Source organism: Girardinichthys multiradiatus, chromosome 18 (assembly GCF_021462225.1).
Source record: "Girardinichthys multiradiatus isolate DD_20200921_A chromosome 18, DD_fGirMul_XY1, whole genome shotgun sequence".
NCBI lineage: Eukaryota > Metazoa > Chordata > Actinopteri > Cyprinodontiformes > Goodeidae > Girardinichthys > Girardinichthys multiradiatus.
Window position 1 is genome coordinate 49,241,090 of NC_061810.1, and position 19,392 is coordinate 49,260,481.

Below are 19,392 nucleotides of genomic sequence, written 5' to 3' on the forward strand. Positions count from 1 at the left end.
AAACGACTCTCAACCAGTTTCTAACTTTTAGCTCCTTTAATCTAAATTAAGGCAGAGGAATGATTACAGAGATCAGCGCTGAGGCTCCCGTCTCTGACCGTCGCCGTCTGTTAGAGGATGACGAAGAGCCTCGATAGAAGGTCACATGTAGTTTTATATCTGGGACTCCAATGCAATGGATGTTTCCTCCCTCAGTGATTATCAGTAGATTAACCCCTAACCCTATGTGTCACCATTGTGGTGTCTATCTGGTAGATTGTGTAGTAGCGGGTCTCTATCCTTAATCTAAGTGTGCTGTAGCTTTCTAATCAACCCAGTTATACCAGCTGCTCCACCATCAAACCCAGTGCCCCAGCCTCGGGTCATTCATGACAAACCTTGGGCCATTTATCCTTGTACTGTGTGTCAATGAGCTTCTTATCCTATTGTAACAAAAGGGAAACATTAGAGCTTATGGTTTATTTCACTACGGTATAAATGGGAAAAACAGCCATGGGTCATATTAATAAATGTTATTCCTAATATCTCCTCTTCATTTAAGCGGTATAAAAGGTCGAATATCCCCTACCAATATGGCGGAGAGATCAACGTTTACGTGATGCCCTATGTGGGCGGGACTTCCGCTCCATGTCCGAGGGTCCAGCCCCTAACCCCCAGTGCGCAGACTCGTGTTTCTCTCGGTTCAATGGCGGCAGTTGGAGCGTCGTCCTTCGTGTTTTCTTGGGTTTTTGTTGACGGAGCAGCAGCGGGAGAGTTAATAAAGATGTAAGATAGAAACAGCAGCAGTTGATGAACTCTGGAAAGAAGAGAAACGGTTTGAAGCTCAGCAGGAACTGCTCAGTAACGGTTGAAGGAAAGTTTGGAGAGAGAAAAGCTACCAGAGATGTGGAGACAGCAGGTCAAACAGCGACTGGATGCAGCAGAGGAGCAGAGACACGAAATACTGGATGCTGCTTTCAGCCCCGAAGATCGGCTGCAGTCATTAGGTTTGGATGTTTTCATTGTTCCGAGCAGCTGAAGGGATGCTAGCTGCAGGTTAGCAGCAGCTTTACAGTCAAACAGCGGATGTTAGCTTGCAGCTAAACTTAGCCCGTCGCAAACATGGTTCATTACGGTAGAAGTCAGTTGGGGTTTCACTGTGTGACATCAACCTTATCAGCCTAGCCTTTCCGGATGCCCTTTCATTGAACTCGGAAGTAATGGGATTAGAATGCGTCTGGAAAATATTTATTATCTGTTATATTCACTTCATAGCCTGAAAAAAATAAATTCATACCGCATTGGGAAGTAAAATGAGAATAATGACAGTTCTATACAACCGTCAGGTGTTGTTTCTGTGCGCAAAGTTTCACCAGAAACAAGCGACAGGCAGGGGACCAGAAATCTTTCACAGGGGGGGCCACATGGGGCCATTAAGAATCTCGGGGTAACACACCAATGAGTAGGCGCTTTTTTTAAATGACTTCAACTGCCATTGTGCTGCACGGTGGTGCAGTTGGTAGCACTGTTGCCTTGCAGCAAGAAGGTCCTGGGTTCGATTCCCAGCTGGGGGTCTTTCTGCATGGAGCTTGCAGTCCAAAGACATGCCTGTTAGGTTAATTGGTAACTCTAAATTGCCCTTAGGTGTATGAATGAGTGTGTGCTTGGTTGTTTGTGTGTTGCCCTGCGATGGACTGGCGACTTGTCCAGGGTGTACCCGCCTCTCGCCCTTTGACTGCTGGAGATAGACACCAGCTCCCCCACGACCCACTATGGAATAAGTGGTAGAAAATGACTGACTGCCAATGTTTTCTGACTTAACAGGCAGAGCTCTTCGAATCATAAAACATCTTGTTTGCTGAAACTGGGCAAGTATTGGCAGAGTTATGACTGATAAGTCAGGATAGTTGCAATTAATGACAGTAGAAAATCAATTAGAAATTAACTGAAAAATATTTACAGAATAAAGGCCACATCAAAAAGCTTTTACTTTTACTTGTCCAGTTATTCATGTATTTATATATTAATTTATCTTAGTAAAAATCAATGACAAATAAATATATATTTTTAAGAATTTGTGCTCTAGTTTAGGTCAGAAGAGCCAATCAACAGCTGCCGGTGATGTGACATCAGGACCAGAAGCAGAATATTCCTTGAAAAAAACTAATTTAAAAATTAATGCAAAAATATAAAATAAATGACACTAATTAAGGTGCTGCGGGGCATCAGATTTCCATCAAAATGCTTTAAGGTGCTTTATTATTCAAACAACCTGCCTGAATGATTTATTTTAATGCTGGGGATGCTGCACTATGTGATATTTTCTGTTAAACCCTATCTTACATGTAAAATCCGTGGAAAATGATTAATACCTCATTCATTTATTTAAAAAAAAGTAAAAATCCTTTACACAATCCTTAGATGTAAAACATCTGCTCTGTCAACTAGAAAAAAAAACACAGGGTGCACTCAAACGTATTAATGTTAACAGTTAAAAATGAACCACTGAAAAAGTGACGTCAGCTTTGCGACTCGCTGGCTTGTGAGGATCACAGTTTAATCAATTGGTACGATGACTGACTTTACTAATAATATGAACTACAAAAAGCCTATCATAGGCCTTTGTTTTGTTTTTACAAATTTATGTTTCAGACTGAAAAGAGCATTTAAAGTTTCTCTAGAATAGAATAGAGTTCTTTATTTGTCATTGCTCCACATGGGTGCAACGAAATTTTCAAAACAAAACAGAACAAAAACAGTGCAGGCAAGTAGTGCAAATTAAAGAAAATAAATATTAAAAAGTTCTAAAAAGGTTCTAAAAAAAGTTATAAGAAGGACTGCGCAGGTGGAAAAAATATATATACAAGAATATTTACAGGTTGTTCCAGTATTGCACATGAGGTAGCATATTGAACTTAGTGTTGAAGAAATTGCATGGAAAGTATTTACTGTTTATGTTGTTATTGATAGTAACAGTTGTTACAGTGTACATGAGGCGTTCAGGGCAACAACAGCTCTCGGAAAAAAGCCGTTTTTCAGTCTGTTTGTTTTTGTCCTTATTGCCCTGAAACGCCTCCCACAGGGGAGCAGTTGAAAAAGATGGTGACCGGGGTGTGAGGGTGTAGAGCAGGGGGCTCAGCACACAGCCCTGTGGAGAGCCCCTGCTGGTCCTCAGTGGAGAGGACAGGTGGTGTCCTACTCTCACCCTCTGGGAGCGGTCTGTCAGAAAGTCCATAATCCAACTACAGGTGCTGTTGGGGAGACCCAGGTGTCCCAGTTTGCTCACCAGCCGGCTCGGGATGATGGTGTTGAACGCCGAGCTGAAGTCCAGGAAGAGCAGCCTCGCGTAGCTCCCTCGCTGCTCCACGTGGGTCAGAGTGGTGGCGATGGCATCCTCCGTGGACCGGTTGGCCCTGTAGGCAAACTGGTGGGGGTCAAGTGTGGGGGGGGGGGCAGGTGTGAAGTGATATGACCCCCGTACCAGTTTCTCGAAGCACTTCATGACGATGGGCATGAGTGCTACTGGCCGGTAGTTGTTCATGCTGGTGATGTTAGTCTGTTTAGGCAGAAGGACGATGGTGGAGGACTTCAGGCAGGGTGGAATGGAGCATCTAGACCTTGACATAAAAAAAATCACAGAAGAGAGTCTCTGATGGGTCCAGGTATTCATTTCTCCTTTACAGAAGGTCCAGGATAATCGTTTCATCTCCAGAACACTTTCCAGCACATTGAAAACTACAAATAAAAATAAATGGAGGTTCATACAGTGTTTGATAAACAAGGTTCTAAACATACCTGAATGCATTAACTAAGATTAATGTCTAGTTTATGGTGATGATTGTAGAGTGTACACTGGTTAAATGCCTGTATGACCCCGTGGGTCTCTCACAGCTGGAAGCAGCATGAGAGCTAAAATACCACATGGATGCAAGGTGTAAATACGCATATAGACGGTCTGGATCCGTTTCAAAGCGAACCTATTAGACCCAGCAACATAACTGACAAACACCACCAGTCTTTCAGACAGAAAAGACTAAACAAATTACTTCAACTCACAGGATGGATCAGAACCTTCTGCAGCCCTCTGCATGACCACTTTTCCCTAGAGAATACTGAGCTCACCCTCCTCACCGTGTTATACTTGTTACCGGGCCGACCGCTCAAACAACGATGATTTAAAGAGACAGAGCAGTGGTTCATTACACTACAAGTAGAAACAAGTAACTGAAAACATTATAAGCAGAATAAACTATAACCATCGTTTGATGCTGCATTCACTAGTAATTGGAAAAGGCAGGTGTGTTCGTTGACACGTGGACGTGGGCAACGGCTTGCAGAGGACCCTAGGAGCGTTACAATGTAAACATTTAAGATCTGAATTTTTTTTAGAAAATATTCTAAATCCATCAGAAAAAGTTTTGAGAACATGGCAGTAGTGTGATCTAACCAGTTTCCTGTCCAAGATCCTAATCGCTTGGTTATGAATCATTCTGAGGGGCTTAATAGTTGTTGGGGCTGCTTGTGACCAAGAGGTTAAAAAGTCGTTTAAATGGAAAGAAAATCATTCAGTGCAAAAAACATTCCCAGTCTAAAAGTTTGTAAGTTTGCTTTCGCAGCCCTGGCTTGTATCCTCGTTCTGATCTAGTCCCCTGTTGTAATGGACAAATGAATCACATGACTTTTCTCTTATTTAATTGAATTGAAGGACTACAAATCCCATCGAACTGCTACACAGAAACATAAAGAAAAACTGGACTATCTATAGATTAGTTATCTAGAAAAGTAAATTTTTTTATTACGTTTCCAGCAGGATGTTGGTCTGCAACAGTGTCTTCTGCAAATAAAAAAACATCCCTGCTTTAAAATGTCACTTTATTATACTCACATTTTAATATCAAACACACCTGCAAATAACTGAAAAATTTCAGAACATGTCGTCTTTTTGAAAAGCAAAAAGAGAAATTAGAACAAATTTGGAATAAATTAACACTAAATAAAAAAAGATGGCACTATTTATAAAATATTTTAGTACTATTCCTATATTATTTACCTCTAAGTCAGATTGGACCATATCATACCGACCAACCCAACAAAAAATACAAATACAAAAATGATCACTTCTGTTTTATCTCATTTAGAAAATAATGCATCTTATGTTATTTTAACTGTGAAGAACCATTGGCTCACAGTTTCACCTGTTTTCTGTCATAAAAAGCATCGACTATATCAGAAAAACGTGATAATATTTGTTGAATGTCGTGATAATGGTAGGACTTGTAATAAATGAATAATTACAAGGCTTTGGTTTCATAGCAAACATGGACCCCAGGTAACGAGTTGACTTTGCAGCTGCTGGATGTTTCCATCAAAGCAACAAGGTTTCATTGAATAAGTTGCTCCTGGCTGACCTCTGCTGGGCTGGCATTAAAACAACTTATTTGTAGTTTGACTTTACCCCAACTTTACCTTTCAAAACTATATATTACAGGCACAGAGAGCCAGAATTATGTGGTTCTTAAATAATAAGCCAACATTTAGTACAGTCAAGCGGTTCCTGTCGATGTGCATATAGTGTAAACTGTTACTGCAAAAACGAAAACAATATATTGAAATGTGAAGTACATGAGACAGACGTTCATCAGCTAACCATGATTAGCTGATGATGTTGGCTTATTCTTGTTCTCCCAAAAAATGTTTGCTGCAGGACATCCTGAAGGTGGAGCCGAATAAAAAGACTGGCCAGGAAACTGAGCTCCACTGTGGCTGAGACTAAGGTCTACTTGAGGGAAGAACCACTCTGAACACATTGTTCCCTTGGAGCATCTAATTTACATCCTTCAGGACCCCCAACAAATCCATTTTAAATTACAAGTAACACACCCAGTAGAGCTGGGGGATAACATTTATTTTTTGATCCATCAAGATGTGAACGTGGATGATTCTGACTCAATTAACAAATGTCAAAACTCGATTATCTTAATTTATGACCCAATTTTAAAGGACCCAGAAGGTGGAACTCAGAAGTTTGCATGTGCAGCACCCAGACAGTTTATAGTGAACGCGCAGGGCCACGTGGATCACATTCAGCCCCCCCCCCCCTACACCAGGGGGAATATATCCAGCCAGGGCAACACTAAACATGACAAACAGAACATGGTGACAGGTTGAGGAGCTCTTTCCATGGTTTCATCAGGTCTTGGACCAGGGGCCCATGAGGACTAAACCTTCCAACCCTAGGCTGAGGGGTGTAGGTATTTAATGTGGCTGCTTTCATCAACTACAGAAGGAAAGCATGTGGAGCTGGCAGATAACTTCAGATGATGAAACTTCATCCATGACTTCCTCATGCTGAGTGACTGAAGTGAGACAGACTAGCTGTTTAAACTGTGTTTAACACAACCTGGCAAAGTTGAGTACAATTATTATTATTAGCTAAATTATAAGAGTGAATAAATATCAGCTGACTTCATTGTCTTTTCCATCATATGAGCTTCGTCAGAGGTCCACCAGATCTGCTGCTGGTCCCATTTTTGAACTGGAGCCACCTGCTGGGGAATAAAATCTGCTTTTAGGTGCATCACAAAGACGAGGATGATCCCTTGAGGTAAAACGAAAGGTGAAACACTTCACGGTGAACACCTAGCAGAATCCTGAGGAGATGTCTGAGCAACAAACCACCCAGAGGAGAAGCAGCTGATCATGGCGGCCAACCATAGGACCATCGAGCCAGTGATGTCAGAGTCATTGTGTACATATGAATGAGGAATATTAAAATTAATCTACTATAGAGTTCAGGAAAGATCTTTGAAATCATTGAATATTAAAAAAAAATGTTCAGATGGGAATTAATCATATCACGTGTGGATGTACAGTGATAGGAATATTAACTTGTAAAGGGATGGAAAAATATTTTGTTTTTATGGGACTGTTACAATATTATCACTGTGGTAACTGGGATTAGAAAGCATGATTGTATTTCTTCACCAGATTTCTTTTTCCATTGGAATTTATTTTGAAGAGGATGATCTTTAATACTTCCTTCCTTTTTTGTTGATGAGTAAAAGTGGATCTTTAAAGATCGAATGTAGTTCAGGGTCAGATTTAATGTCGCTGCGGTCTAAAAGCTGGCCTGATGCTGGGAGAATGACCCGAACACTGAGTAGTAATTTTCTTTCTAGTTTAAATAAATCTGAGCGCTCTTTCTTCAGAGCCAGTCTATAAGGTCTTCTAAGCCACGAAGATGGGTAACTTCACTGTTCACATCTGTTTTTACATGTTCAACGCTCAAGAGGAAATGACTGTTGATGGTTAGAAAAGTGAACCTTTCTGCTGCTTCCATCACCCCTGTTATGTTTTACCCAACCACCGCATGCTGGTACGGGAACTCGTCCCGCAGATTTCTGAGGCCTGACATGAATCAGGGCAACATTAGTCTAAACCAGGCAGAAAAGAACAAGTTTAAGAAGTAATCTGTACCTCTGATGCTCCTGTGGTAACTTGCAGAGCATCTTTAATCTCATTGCACGATGTGAGGTGCACCTACAAGATGAGGGATGATCTGAGGAGCCATGTCCTCTGCTGCTCCTGTTGGTCCTCTTTATCAGGTCCGAAGCCAGAGCAGCCATCTACCAGGACGTTTTAGAGCTTTTCATGCTTCCCTCTGCTGAGAAGCTTTATGGAGATGCTGATTTTATTTCCCAGCAGGACTTGGTACCGGCCCACGCTCCAAAAGTACAAATAGATGCTTTAATAGTCAATAGGAAGATGAGAGACACCAGAACCAAGAATGCAGATGACCTGAATCAGGGGTGGAAATTAGTCACCTTAGCTGGTGGAGAAAACTTTTAACTAGCCACTCTTTTTTCTTTGTTTAACATTTGCCCTGGTTATGAGAAATGCTCAATAGTAAATGCTTATATGATACAGAAAACTGAGGAATTTAAATGACTTCACTTCATTTTTACATATTTTCCACAAAACTTGAGGTGTCACAGTTGTTTAAACATACATCATGTGCTTCCCTGCAGATGGTCATCACACTCCCTTGGTTAAAGAAGACGCTCCTGAGGAACACAGTTCTGATTTGGACCTGCAGGACCCCGAACCTGTCCAAATAAAGGAGGAACAGGAGGAGCTCTGGGCCAGTCTAGAGAGAGATAAGCTCGATATGAAAGAGGACACTGATGCCAGCAGGCTTTCTTTGTCGCCAGTTCATGTGAAGAATGAGGATGAGGAAGAGAAACCTTCGTTCTCACTTCACCAAGACCAGGCAGAACCTGGAGATCTGCCAAGCAACAGCTCAGCTGACCAGATGAAATCAGAAACTGATGAAGAGGACTGTGGAGGAGGAGAATCGAGTAGAAACCTAGATCTAAACACTCATGGAGACATTTCCAACTCTTCAGAGACTGAAGTCAGTGAGCCGGAGGATGATGACGATGATGACGAGAACTATTCTGACTCTCAGCTCAAACCTTTGTCAGACTCTGAGGCAGAAACTGAAGAAAGTGAAGATGAATGCGAGGATGGCAGCGTTCCTGAGTTGGATGGAAACACTCGTAGCAAACCTTGGAGCTGTGCAGAGTGTGGTAAACGATTCGTTAGCAAGCGCTCCCTTCAGAGTCACATGGCATGTCATTCAAAACTAAGATCTGATGTGAAAGTCCAGAAGGATCAGAAATGTTTTAGTTGTGATGTCTGTGGTAAAGGTTTTAAGAGAAAAAGTCATCTAAACCTACACACAATAATCCACACTGGAGAGAAACCTTTTGGTTGTGATGTTTGTGGACAAAAATTTGGTCGAAAGTCTCATTTGAACAGACACATGACGATCCACTCAGGAGAGAAACCATTTGAGTGTGATAAATGCACCAGAAAGTTCGCTAGTAAATGTCGTCTTAACTCACACCAGAGAGTCCACTCAGATGAGAAACCATTTGGCTGCGACTTGTGTGAACAAAGATTTAAGGATAAGTCAGCTGCTAACAGACATATGAAAGCCCACCTAGGAGAGGAACCTCTTAAACAGAAAGAGTTTGGGTGTGATCAGTGCAGTAAGAGGTTCACAAGTAAAAGCTGTTTGAATTCACATCTAAGAATCCACACAGGAGAGAAACCATTTGTCTGTGATCTCTGCGGACAAAGATTTTTCTACAAGGCAAACCTAAAAGCACACATAAGGATTCACACCGGGGAGAAACCGTACAGCTGTGATGTATGTGGACAAGATTTTAGATCTAAGTCCCATTTAAACACCCACCAGCGAATCCACACCGGAGAGAAACCACTGAACTGTGATGTTTGCGGACAACGATTTAGCCGCAAGTCACATTTAACTAGACACATGAAGGTCCATACTGGAGAGAAACCGTTTGGGTGTGTTCAGTGCAGTAAGAGGTTCACCAACAAAACTGATCTAACTTTCCATCTGAGAATCCACACTGGAGAGAAACCTTACGCCTGCGATTTCTGTGGGAAAAGATTTATGGTCAAATCAGCTGCAAACAAACACATGCGAGTTCATTCAGGGGTAAAACCATTTGGCTGCCATCTTTGTGGACAAAGATTTACAGCCAAGCCCAGCGTGAAGAAGCATATGATAATTCACACTGGGGAGAAACCCTTCCGATGTGATGTCTGTGGGTACAGATTTAACCTTAAAACCAGTTTAGACAGACACGTGAGAATCCACACAGGAGAAAAACCGTTTGGCTGTGATGTTTGTGGACGACACTTTAACCGCAAGTCCACCTTAAATACACACATGAAAATCCACAAAGAAGAGAAAGTGGCTTAGAGAAGTAGTTCTAGAGGAAATATGATTTCACAACTAATTGAACCAATAAAGTTTACAATGTTTGCATCTTGGGAGCAGGGACAATATTCCATACATGGAAGATGTCCGGTTGCTTTGGGGTTCATAATGCATTCATACCTATTAAATAAAATAGATGGTGGATCATTTTAGCTGTGTAGCAGGTAGGCCAGGTGTGTATCTGGGAAAATATAAACTGTTTTAGTTTTATAATGTGTTCATTTCATGCAAATGGTCAAATCTGAAAGAGAGAAAAAACGTATGAATCATTTACTTATGAAGGTGAAGACTAGTAGCACTACCTGAGCCACAAACAGGTTTAAAAGGATGCAGTCCATCCTTTCAACCACAGGTCCATTTGAATTCATGTAGAGATATAACAGAAACCAGCAGGTCACATGTGGATTGGATCAAAGCTCAGGACTGACTGTTTTAGGGACGGATCAGTGCAGTGAATACTGAGGTTTGAACCGGTCACTTCAGGGTTTCTGACTTTGTTCAAACTAAACTAGTTTGATCTTTATTCTCTTTGTTTGAAGGCATCTGGCTGTAACTTGTTGCTCTGACCATAAAGCAGCAGACATCAGAAAATCTTCCATTCAGAGGCCAGGTTCTGGTGTAGACGATTAGTTGCAGCTTATTACTGCTACCACAAGGTGGCAGTAATGCTCGGGCTAAAGAAGACTGAGGACTGTAGTCCTGTGTTTGACAGTTTAAGTTTTAACTTGTAAATAGTTGCTGTTATTTGAACCGTTTCAGCGTTTTAATTTGATCATTTTAGTATTAAAGTCAAATCGTAGTATTTAGATTTAGTTTCATAACTAGGTTCTTTAACTGTTGACAGCAGCCTGAAAGGAACATGGAACATCTGCTTTGGTCAAGATCATTAATGAGTGTGTGTTTAAAAATATTTAAACAATAATGATGATAATCAGAAGGTCCACTGAGAGCACAGTAGATCTACATCTGGGACTCGCAGCTACAGCGGTTTTATAAGAAAAACCGAACTGGTTACCGGTTTTACCGACATTCATGTGGAACGGACCAAAATCATGCCGGTTTTCCCATCCTCCGTTGTCCAGCAACTTTGGTCCTGATTCTGATAAACTTCTGAAACATGCCTGTTCAATAGTGTGTGGACGGGAGGCCATGTAAGGCCCGACCTGGGTAGCGGCTGAGTAGAAGGTATTGTTTAGCTCAGATTATCTTTGGACCCACTGAATGGAACCAAAGGCAACGCTTCCCTTTCCTGGCAACAGAACTTCAGATGAGTAACTGTTTAGGTTCTGCCTCTTCACCTCTGGAGCCCTGCAGCCTCTAGAGGTGAAGAGGCCATGTTGGATAAACTTCCACAGTGACTCTGGTACCGACTTGTTCTACTTGTTTGGATTTTATCTTAATGTTTTAGATTAAAAACATAAAATAAACCAAACACATTTCTAATATTATCCCTCCCTCCAAAACAAATGTAATAAATTAATGCTCGCAAAAAATGCTTGTCCTCTGCCATCGATGTAAGCCTTATTTTGGCTCAAATCGTTGTCAACTACAGCAGGAACAGTTTGTTGTTACATTGACACATTTTATCTGTAATAATGCTTCAGATGGGCAGGGTGCAGTCTTTGAAGCAGAGATAAGAGAAAAGCAACTGCATGAGAATCATTCGTAGCTCAGCTCCAGTAATCCTCCACAGCAGTTCGCTGTGTGTATTAAATGATGTGCATGTGTGGCAGCAGCAGAACATGCTCTAGCGTTGGGCAGTAATGCAGTTGAAGGATATAAAGTTAGTGATTGTGTTGCAGTCATGAACACATTTGATGTGTTGAGTTCATTTCCTGTAATCATTTCTTCTGTGCTGCTATTGGCCCTTAGAAACAGCACTTTCTAAATAAAGCTTCCTTGAGTTATGCTGCATTCAGTTTGTCTCTGCCACAAGCTAAACACACGACTCCCCGAAGCATTGTGGGTAATTATGGATTACAGCTAAACAAAGGTTTTCTCAGCTGTTAATATATTGATGTGGAAACCCATGAGTGGTTCTGTTGTGGAACTATGTTTAAATTCAAGCATGAAATAATGTGAGTCCAGTTTCCAGTCCTGGTTCTAATGTCGACCCGACCAACAGCCTGATAGGACAGTATCAGGATGTCTTTCCTGCAGACCTACTGTTCTGCTCCAACACCTGAAGTAAATGGCTGAATTCCCTCACCAGCAGTCAGTCAGCTCTGCAGACACCTGCCAGTGAGTCATTTGATTCAGGTGTGCTGGACAAGCAGCTAGAAGCTGCAGCCTGCATGTTGTAGATGTTTCCCTGCTTTTCCACACCTGACTCAGGTGATCGCAGTTCAGCTAAAGCCTGTTAATCAGCCATCAATAGAAATTGGGTGTGCTGAAGCAGGGAAACGTCTACAACATGCAGGGGCTCCAGCTCTCGAGCATCGAGTTTAAACATCCCTGATCTAGAGCACTGGACTGGGGTGTGAAATCACCACCTTGGTTTGTTAACCATCGGTGCTTCAGTCCTCATCAGTTGATCTCTGATCAGGACCAGCAGCTGGAAAACAGTTGAACAACTTTTAGAGAAAGACTTGAGTCACCTAGAGATGTTAAAAGACCAACAGTGTTAAAGATCTGAGTCCAAAGTACACTGCCTCGCTAAAAAAAAGGTCACACTCTAATATTTTGTTGGACCGCCTTTAGTTTTGATTACGGCTCCATTCGCTGTGGCTTTGTTTCGAAGCTTCTGCAATGTCACAAGATTTATTTCCACCCAGTGTTGCGTTCATTTTTCACCAAGATCTTGCATTGATGATGGTAGAGTCAAAGTCTTCTCCAGCACATCCCAAAGACTCTCAATGGGGTTAAGGTCTGGACTCTGGTGGCCAATCCATGTGTGAGAATGATGTCTCATGCTCCCTGAACCACTCTTTCACAATTCGAGCTCCATGAATCCTGGCATTGTTATCTTGGAATATACCCGTACCATCAGGGAAGAAAAAACCCATTGATGGATAACCTGGTCATTCAGTATATTCAGGTAGTCAGCTGCTGTTTCCCATGAGCCCGCCCCTACCTGTTGACGAAGGTGGTTCTTTGTACTGGCCCGTTGTTAGTGTGCTCTAGTTAAGCACTGGAAGCAGTTAGGTGGAAAAGATTGTCGTCATGTTGAAGCTTCTACTCCTTTGCTCAGAGGTACTCAAGCAGGACTCTGTTGCTGCTGGATTACTCCTGAAGAACGCTAATTAAAACGTGGAAATTAGTCAGAGGAAACGGCTCATTTGTGCAGCAGCTGTTTGCTTTCAGTTATTTGGATCAAAACATAAACTTCATGATTAAATCTTGGTTGTGAGTCCATTGTTATGTTCTGTTTGAGGCGGCCATGACAACATGTACTAAACTGTAGTTTCCATGTTTTACTTTGGTCTTACCTAATTAGTAGCTATGTGCGAATAAATAGTTATGAAGAAGGACCACCTCCCTGAAGCAGTGACTCAGGGTTCCCCTCAGACGCAGATACAGAACCTTCATCCATTAAGGTTGCATTTCTACCAGATACTTCATGTTCCTGTTATGTTTGTGGCTGGAGGTCATGGTTGGGTTGTGAATGCAGAACAACTATGAGCTGCTCCAGTCTTCTTCCTGAAGGCCTCAGCCAGATCTTAGGATTTCACCATGGTGTCCACTCTCACTTCAACAGTCAGGAGCACCAAACTAAATGTCCGAGGTTTAAACAGGACAAGCTTCCCACATTATGCGGAGCCATGATGTGATCAACCTGTGTGGGTTTTGTATCATTCTTGTTAGGAATACATTTGGGGGTGTACTAATTTATTCCTCAACAGAAATCCAGTTTTTCAATATACATCTCAATGAAAATGTCAAATGTTATTTTTACAGTTTTTATTGGTTGTTTATATTATTTGAATCTAAGAGTTTTGGTCAAACTTCAGTCAAATGTGTTGAAAACTGCACAGACTATCTTAGGGTGTCCTATTTTTTCATTTAGTTTTTACATGACTAGGTCCTCCTGTTTAATGTCTCGCTAACACAAATATTAACTCAGCCAATCACGTGGCAGCGACTCATTGCATTCATGATCACATTTCTTAATAAAAAGTTTGTTTTAAAGTGCATATTGAGTATGTTTTTAATTAAAGGTAGACATCAACATTTTGATTCCGATACATGTCCCACGTTGTCCAGCACTAACGTGATCTTTGTCCCACATTTTGTCAGAACCCAGTAGAAAACCAACATTCCTACTGGTTTCAAATCCAGGACATTTAGATTGTACCCATAAAAGCCATTTCTCCTTACAGGAAAAATATAACAGTACAGACCTGGTCCACATCTCGGGTCACATCTCCAGAAAAATAAAGAAACTCCATTCCTCCACCTAGTGGCAGGGTCTGGAAGGGGACATGTTTTACATCCAGTGTGTTTAATAACAATACAGGTCCTTCTCAAAATATTAGCATATTGTGATAAAGTTCATTATTTTCCATAATGTAATGATGAAAATTCAACATTTATATATTTTAGATTCATTGCACACTAACTGAAATATTTCAGGTGTTTTATTGTCTTAATACGGATGATTTTGGCATACAGCTCATGAAAACCCAAAATTCCTATCTCACAAAATTAGCATATCATTAAAAGGGTCTCTAAACGAGCTATGAACCTAATCATCTGAATCAACGAGTTAACTCTAAACACCTGCAAAAGATTCCTGAGGCCTTTAAAACTCCCAGCCTGGTTCATCACTCAAAACCCCAATCATGGGTAAGACTGCCGACCTGACTGCTGTCCAGAAGGCCACTATTGACACCCTCAAGCAAGAGGGTAAGACACAGAAAGAAATTTCTGAACGAATAGGCTGTTCCCAGAGTGCTGTATCAAGGCACCTCAGTGGGAAGTCTGTGGGAAGGAAAAAGTGTGGCAGAAAACGCTGCACAACGAGAAGAGGTGACCGGACCCTGAGGAAGATTGTGGAGAAGGGCCGATTCCAGACCTTGGGGGACCTGCGGAAGCAGTGGACTGAGTCTGGAGTAGAAACATCCAGAGCCACCGTGCACAGGCGTGTGCAGGAAATGGGCTACAGGTGCCACATTCCCCAGACCTGGGCTACAGAGAAGCAGCACTGGACTGTTGCTCAGTGGTCCAAAGTACTTTTTTCGGATGAAAGCAAATTCTGCATGTCATTCGGAAATCAAGGTGCCAGAGTCTGGAGGAAGACTGGGGAGAAGGAAATGCCAAAATGCCAGAAGTCCAGTGTCAAGTACCCACAGTCAGTGATGGTCTGGGGTGCCGTGTCAGCTGCTGGTGTTGGTCCACTGTGTTTTATCAAGGGCAGGGTCAATGCAGCTAGCTATCAGGAGATTTTGGAGCACTTCATGCTTCCATCTGCTGAAAAGCTTTATGGAGATGAAGATTTCATTTTTCAGCACGACCTGGCACCTGCTCACAGTGCCAAAACCACTGGTAAATGGTTTACTGACCATGGTATCACTGTGCTCAATTGGCCTGCCAACTCTCCTGACCTGAACCCCATAGAGAATCTGTGGGATATTGTGAAGAGAACGTTGAGAGACTCAAGACCCAACACTCTGGATGAGCTAAAGGCCGCTATCGAAGCATCCTGGGCCTCCATAAGACCTCAGCAGTGCCACAGGCTGATTGCCTCCATGCCACGCCGCATTGAAGCAGTCATTTCTGCAAAAGGATTCCCGACCAAGTATTGAGTGCATAACTGTACATGATTATTTGAAGGTTGACGTTTTTTGTATTAAAAACACTTTTCTTTTATTGGTCGGATGAAATATGCTAATTTTGTGAGATAGGAATTTTGGGTTTCCATGAGCTGTATGCCAAAATCATCCGTATTAAGACAATAAAAGACCTGAAATATTTCAGTTAGTGTGCAATGAATCTAAAATATATGAATGTTACATTTTCATCATTACATTATAGAAAATAATGAACTTTATCATAATATAATAGTATTTTCATTTGAAACACAATTTTTAATATTTACTACAAAATAATGTACACTGAAAAAATCTGACTGGAGACTTTTGCACAGCTATTCTGGCTAAAAAAGACACATCAGTTGTTACTTCCATAACTTCCATAAAAATGGTTTACAATTATACCCAGTGTTAAATGGTCACGTTTAAAATGTCCTTTTCATTATTTGAGTTGAGATAAACCGACATTTTCCTTACACTTCTTTCTCTCATCATAATGTTCTCATTACTCCCCGTGAACCTTTGCATCTTGGCCGCAATCATCTAAATCAGATGTATGGATCCTCTGCAGTGATTCTATCCAACCAAGCAGAGGAATAATGGACACACAATGTAGAATTGAGCCTTGCTTGAGGTCCAATCCAACTTTATTTATAAAGCACTTGAAAGCACCATACAGGACCAGCATGGTGTGTATATTAAAAATATTAACTAACAAACATAAAACAGGGATAAGAGCAATCTTACAATTCACACAAAACAGGTCAAACAACAAAACAGTAAAAATCTGTATCAACTGGTGTCAAAGGTCAGCAAAGACATGAGTTTCAGGAAATGATTTATAGTAATTTGCAGGTTGGTAGGTTGTTCCACATCCTAGGAGCTACAACCGAAAAAGCCCGGTCCCCTGAGTTTACGTTTGGTCTTTGGAGCACTGAGGACTGGCTGATCAGCTGACCTGAAAGAACCAGAGGGTGTATCAAGGTGGAGCAGCTCAGAGAGGTAAGATAGGCGAGACCATGGAGGGCTTTCAAAAACTAATAAAATGATTTTAGAGTGAATCCCAAAATGTACGGGCAGCCAGTGGAGAGAAGCTAAAATGTGCTGATATTTACTTGTGTGAGTTAAAAGACGCGCAGCAGTCTCTAGAAGAACCACTAACTCTTACATAACCTACATTGCAGTAATCAAGATTGGTGGAGACAAATGCATGTGCCTCTGAGAAAGAATTGGTTTTATTTTAGCCAACTGGCTGAAATGATGTCTGCCCTGATCTGGGTATCAAATTTAAGCCCTCTTGTCCATTTTACCCCCAACATTAGTGATAGCTGTCTTAGTGCAGTTGGCCAAGGATTCTGTGTCTACAGAGAGATGTTACAGGCGTGGTAATGATATTTTGAATATATTGCAATAACAATCCCAGGTGTTGGAGAAGGATAGTAGGTCTGCAGGGCTGGTGTACTAGCGCATCTGTTTGCAGAGATAAATTATAACCTATGTGGTTAACTCATCTCCATGCACAATAATCCTTCACTGAAACCCAGAATAAACAATCTCTAGCTGATTCACTCGTAGGTGGACCTCCAATATGAACCTTGTTCAGGTGCTGGTGGATATTTGAGAGGTTTTGCTGTGTTCTGTTCAGGGTTTACTAACTGGTCTTAATATGTCATCTAAATCATTGCATGTAGTCTTTATATATCATTATGATGACCCTCAGTGCAACTTTATGGTTTTGTTTGTTCTTATGTATGCTGCTCAAAACAAAACTATATTAAAGCAGAACTAATGTAACATCACAATATCCCATCTCAGAAATCAGACTTTTCATCTGTCCTAGCTGAAGGTATTTTTATTGCTGCTATATAATAATACACTTCACATCCTCCTAGATTAATTTTGTATCTATTTAATGTAAAAATATAGTAAAATGTACATAGATAATGCAATGTTATTTATTAATAACTAAAACAAAAAGTAAATGAATCACAGACTTCTTTATTATCAACAAATACAGTATGTCACATGGTATTTCATGATAAATAACTAAAGTGTAATCATGAAGTGGTATTGAACTGTTGTACCCGTTACATTAGTAATATTTTACTTTAAAATACATGCAACCAGTGGCAGCTTTATATCTCCACTCTTAGGGACTGAAATATATCCTCCCACATGCCCTTAGAGGTTGACACTGGAGTGGATTTTCTTTCTTGTCTCATCCCAATTCCAGGCCAGCATAAAAAAGAAATCCTGTCCCGTCCCACTCCTGGTAAATTGACTCCCACTCCTGTCCCGCTCCCATTTTAGTTTTCTTCATTTAGTCTTTTGGTAATTTCTTTCTTTGAAGGACCAGTTAGGTCCCTGTTTTTAGCTGTAGTAAAGGCCAGTTAAAGTAAGAAGAACAATAATGAAGAAATAATAAAATATTAAACAAGGAAACAGACCATGCCTATCTTAGCTGAATAAACAAAATGTACATAATTGTATTTTACTCATTTATTAAGTGATTGTTTCCTTTGAACAATGACATTACTTTTATGTTTCAAGTTGCTGAAATTAAAGAAAAATGCACCTAGTAAGAGAACTGTACTTGGTGAACAAAAGGCCAAAAAGGCATTACCTTCATAATTTAGAAACTGTACCTCAATGGTTCACAGTCCTGGTCCTCAGGGACCCATTCCCTGCAAGTTTTAGATGTTTGTCTGCTCCAGAACACCTGATTTAAATTCTAACATGACCTCCTATACAGGCATCAAGAATGGAGGGTCAAACTGGACAAAATTAATACAATAAAATCATCATTAAATAAATAAATGTTGTGAATGTCCCATAAGTGAAGTAAATGTAACATGAAAGAAATGTAACATTAAATGTGCCATTAAATTAAAGGTACCATTTATTTATTTAATACATCATTAGAAACAATAAATGTACCATTATATCATGAAATGGACTATTATGCAATTAAATATGCCACTGAATAATTAAGTATAATTTTAAAGACGACATGATGTAATTAGTGGTACACTTAATATTTAATGATGTATTAAATAAATTGTACATTTAATGGTACATTCAATTTTTTTTCTATTTCACAACATATTTATTTAATATCTTCCCTTTTAATCTTCAATAGTCGAGTGATGAAGCCTTTCTACGAGGTCCGCGAGGGGACATGGGGGGGATGTTTCCTCTTTCTTTTTACGTTCTCACGCAATAGTCTTTGCGTTATTTAGCAATACTTTGTGGGATAGTTTCCAAACCAGATAACTGCAAAAATGAAACAAACACTACACCCGTATTGAGATTTATTGAGTTTTATTTTGAAATCAGCATTAAATAAAATTATCTTCAATCAGACTAAAAGACAGTTTTTATCCACAAGCTGTCAAACTACTGAACTCTGGACCATAAAACTGCACGAAACCACATCTGACCCTTTATTTCCTTATTACTGCTGCATGATGTGTACTTTTTTTTGTACGCCATTAGTGTTTTTGTTTTTATCGTGATTTGAACGGTTCTTCTTATCCTAAGCATTTTATCGCATTGTTTACTGCGTGTTAACCTGCATATGACAAATAAACCATATTAATGACATATCAGTGTTTGTTTTATGAGCAGTTTATCATCTGTGCTGTTGCTCCAAAATGCCGAACGCAAAAGTATTGCGTGGAGACGCAAAAGTAATAAATTTCCCCATGTCCCCTCGCGGGCTTCCGTACCTTTCCACTCTAATGTGGCAAAAGCTCTTAAATCTTTAGAGCAGCAGTTTTGTTGGTCAGATGAGACTTGACACATGATGGTACTTTTGGTTTGATGAATGAAGAGATGCAGGGTTGATTT

At 40.6% G+C, this 19,392-nt stretch overlaps 1 protein-coding gene and 1 long non-coding RNA gene across 2 annotated transcripts; one reads left to right on the forward strand and one right to left on the reverse strand.

Moving 5' to 3' along the window:
• Positions 1-740: 740 nt before the first annotated feature.
• Positions 741-1,020, reverse strand: LOC124884026. Its single transcript, XR_007042369.1, has 2 exons — positions 879-1,020; positions 741-796 (listed from the first exon to the last, which is right to left on the reverse strand). It is a non-coding gene; the product is annotated as an uncharacterized LOC124884026 (long non-coding RNA).
• Positions 854-13,926, forward strand: LOC124884020 (gastrula zinc finger protein XlCGF57.1-like). Its single transcript, XM_047391607.1, has 2 exons — positions 854-986; positions 8,007-13,926. The coding sequence occupies exons 1-2, from the start codon at positions 884-886 to the stop codon at positions 9,773-9,775; spliced, it is 1,872 nt and encodes a 623-aa protein (XP_047247563.1). The 5' UTR covers positions 854-883; the 3' UTR covers positions 9,776-13,926.
• Positions 13,927-19,392: the final 5,466 nt, after the last annotated feature.

What these genes read in the sequence shown, in the direction of transcription:
- LOC124884020 (XM_047391607.1), top strand. Translation starts at nt 884, where the DNA reads ATGTGGAGACAGCAGGTCAAACAGCGACTGGATGCAGCAGAGGAGCAG. An exon ending in AGATCGGCTGCAGTCATTAG is followed by an intron (nt 987 to 8,006) that starts GTTTGGATGTTT and finishes GCTTCCCTGCAG; the next exon opens with ATGGTCATCACACTCCCTTG.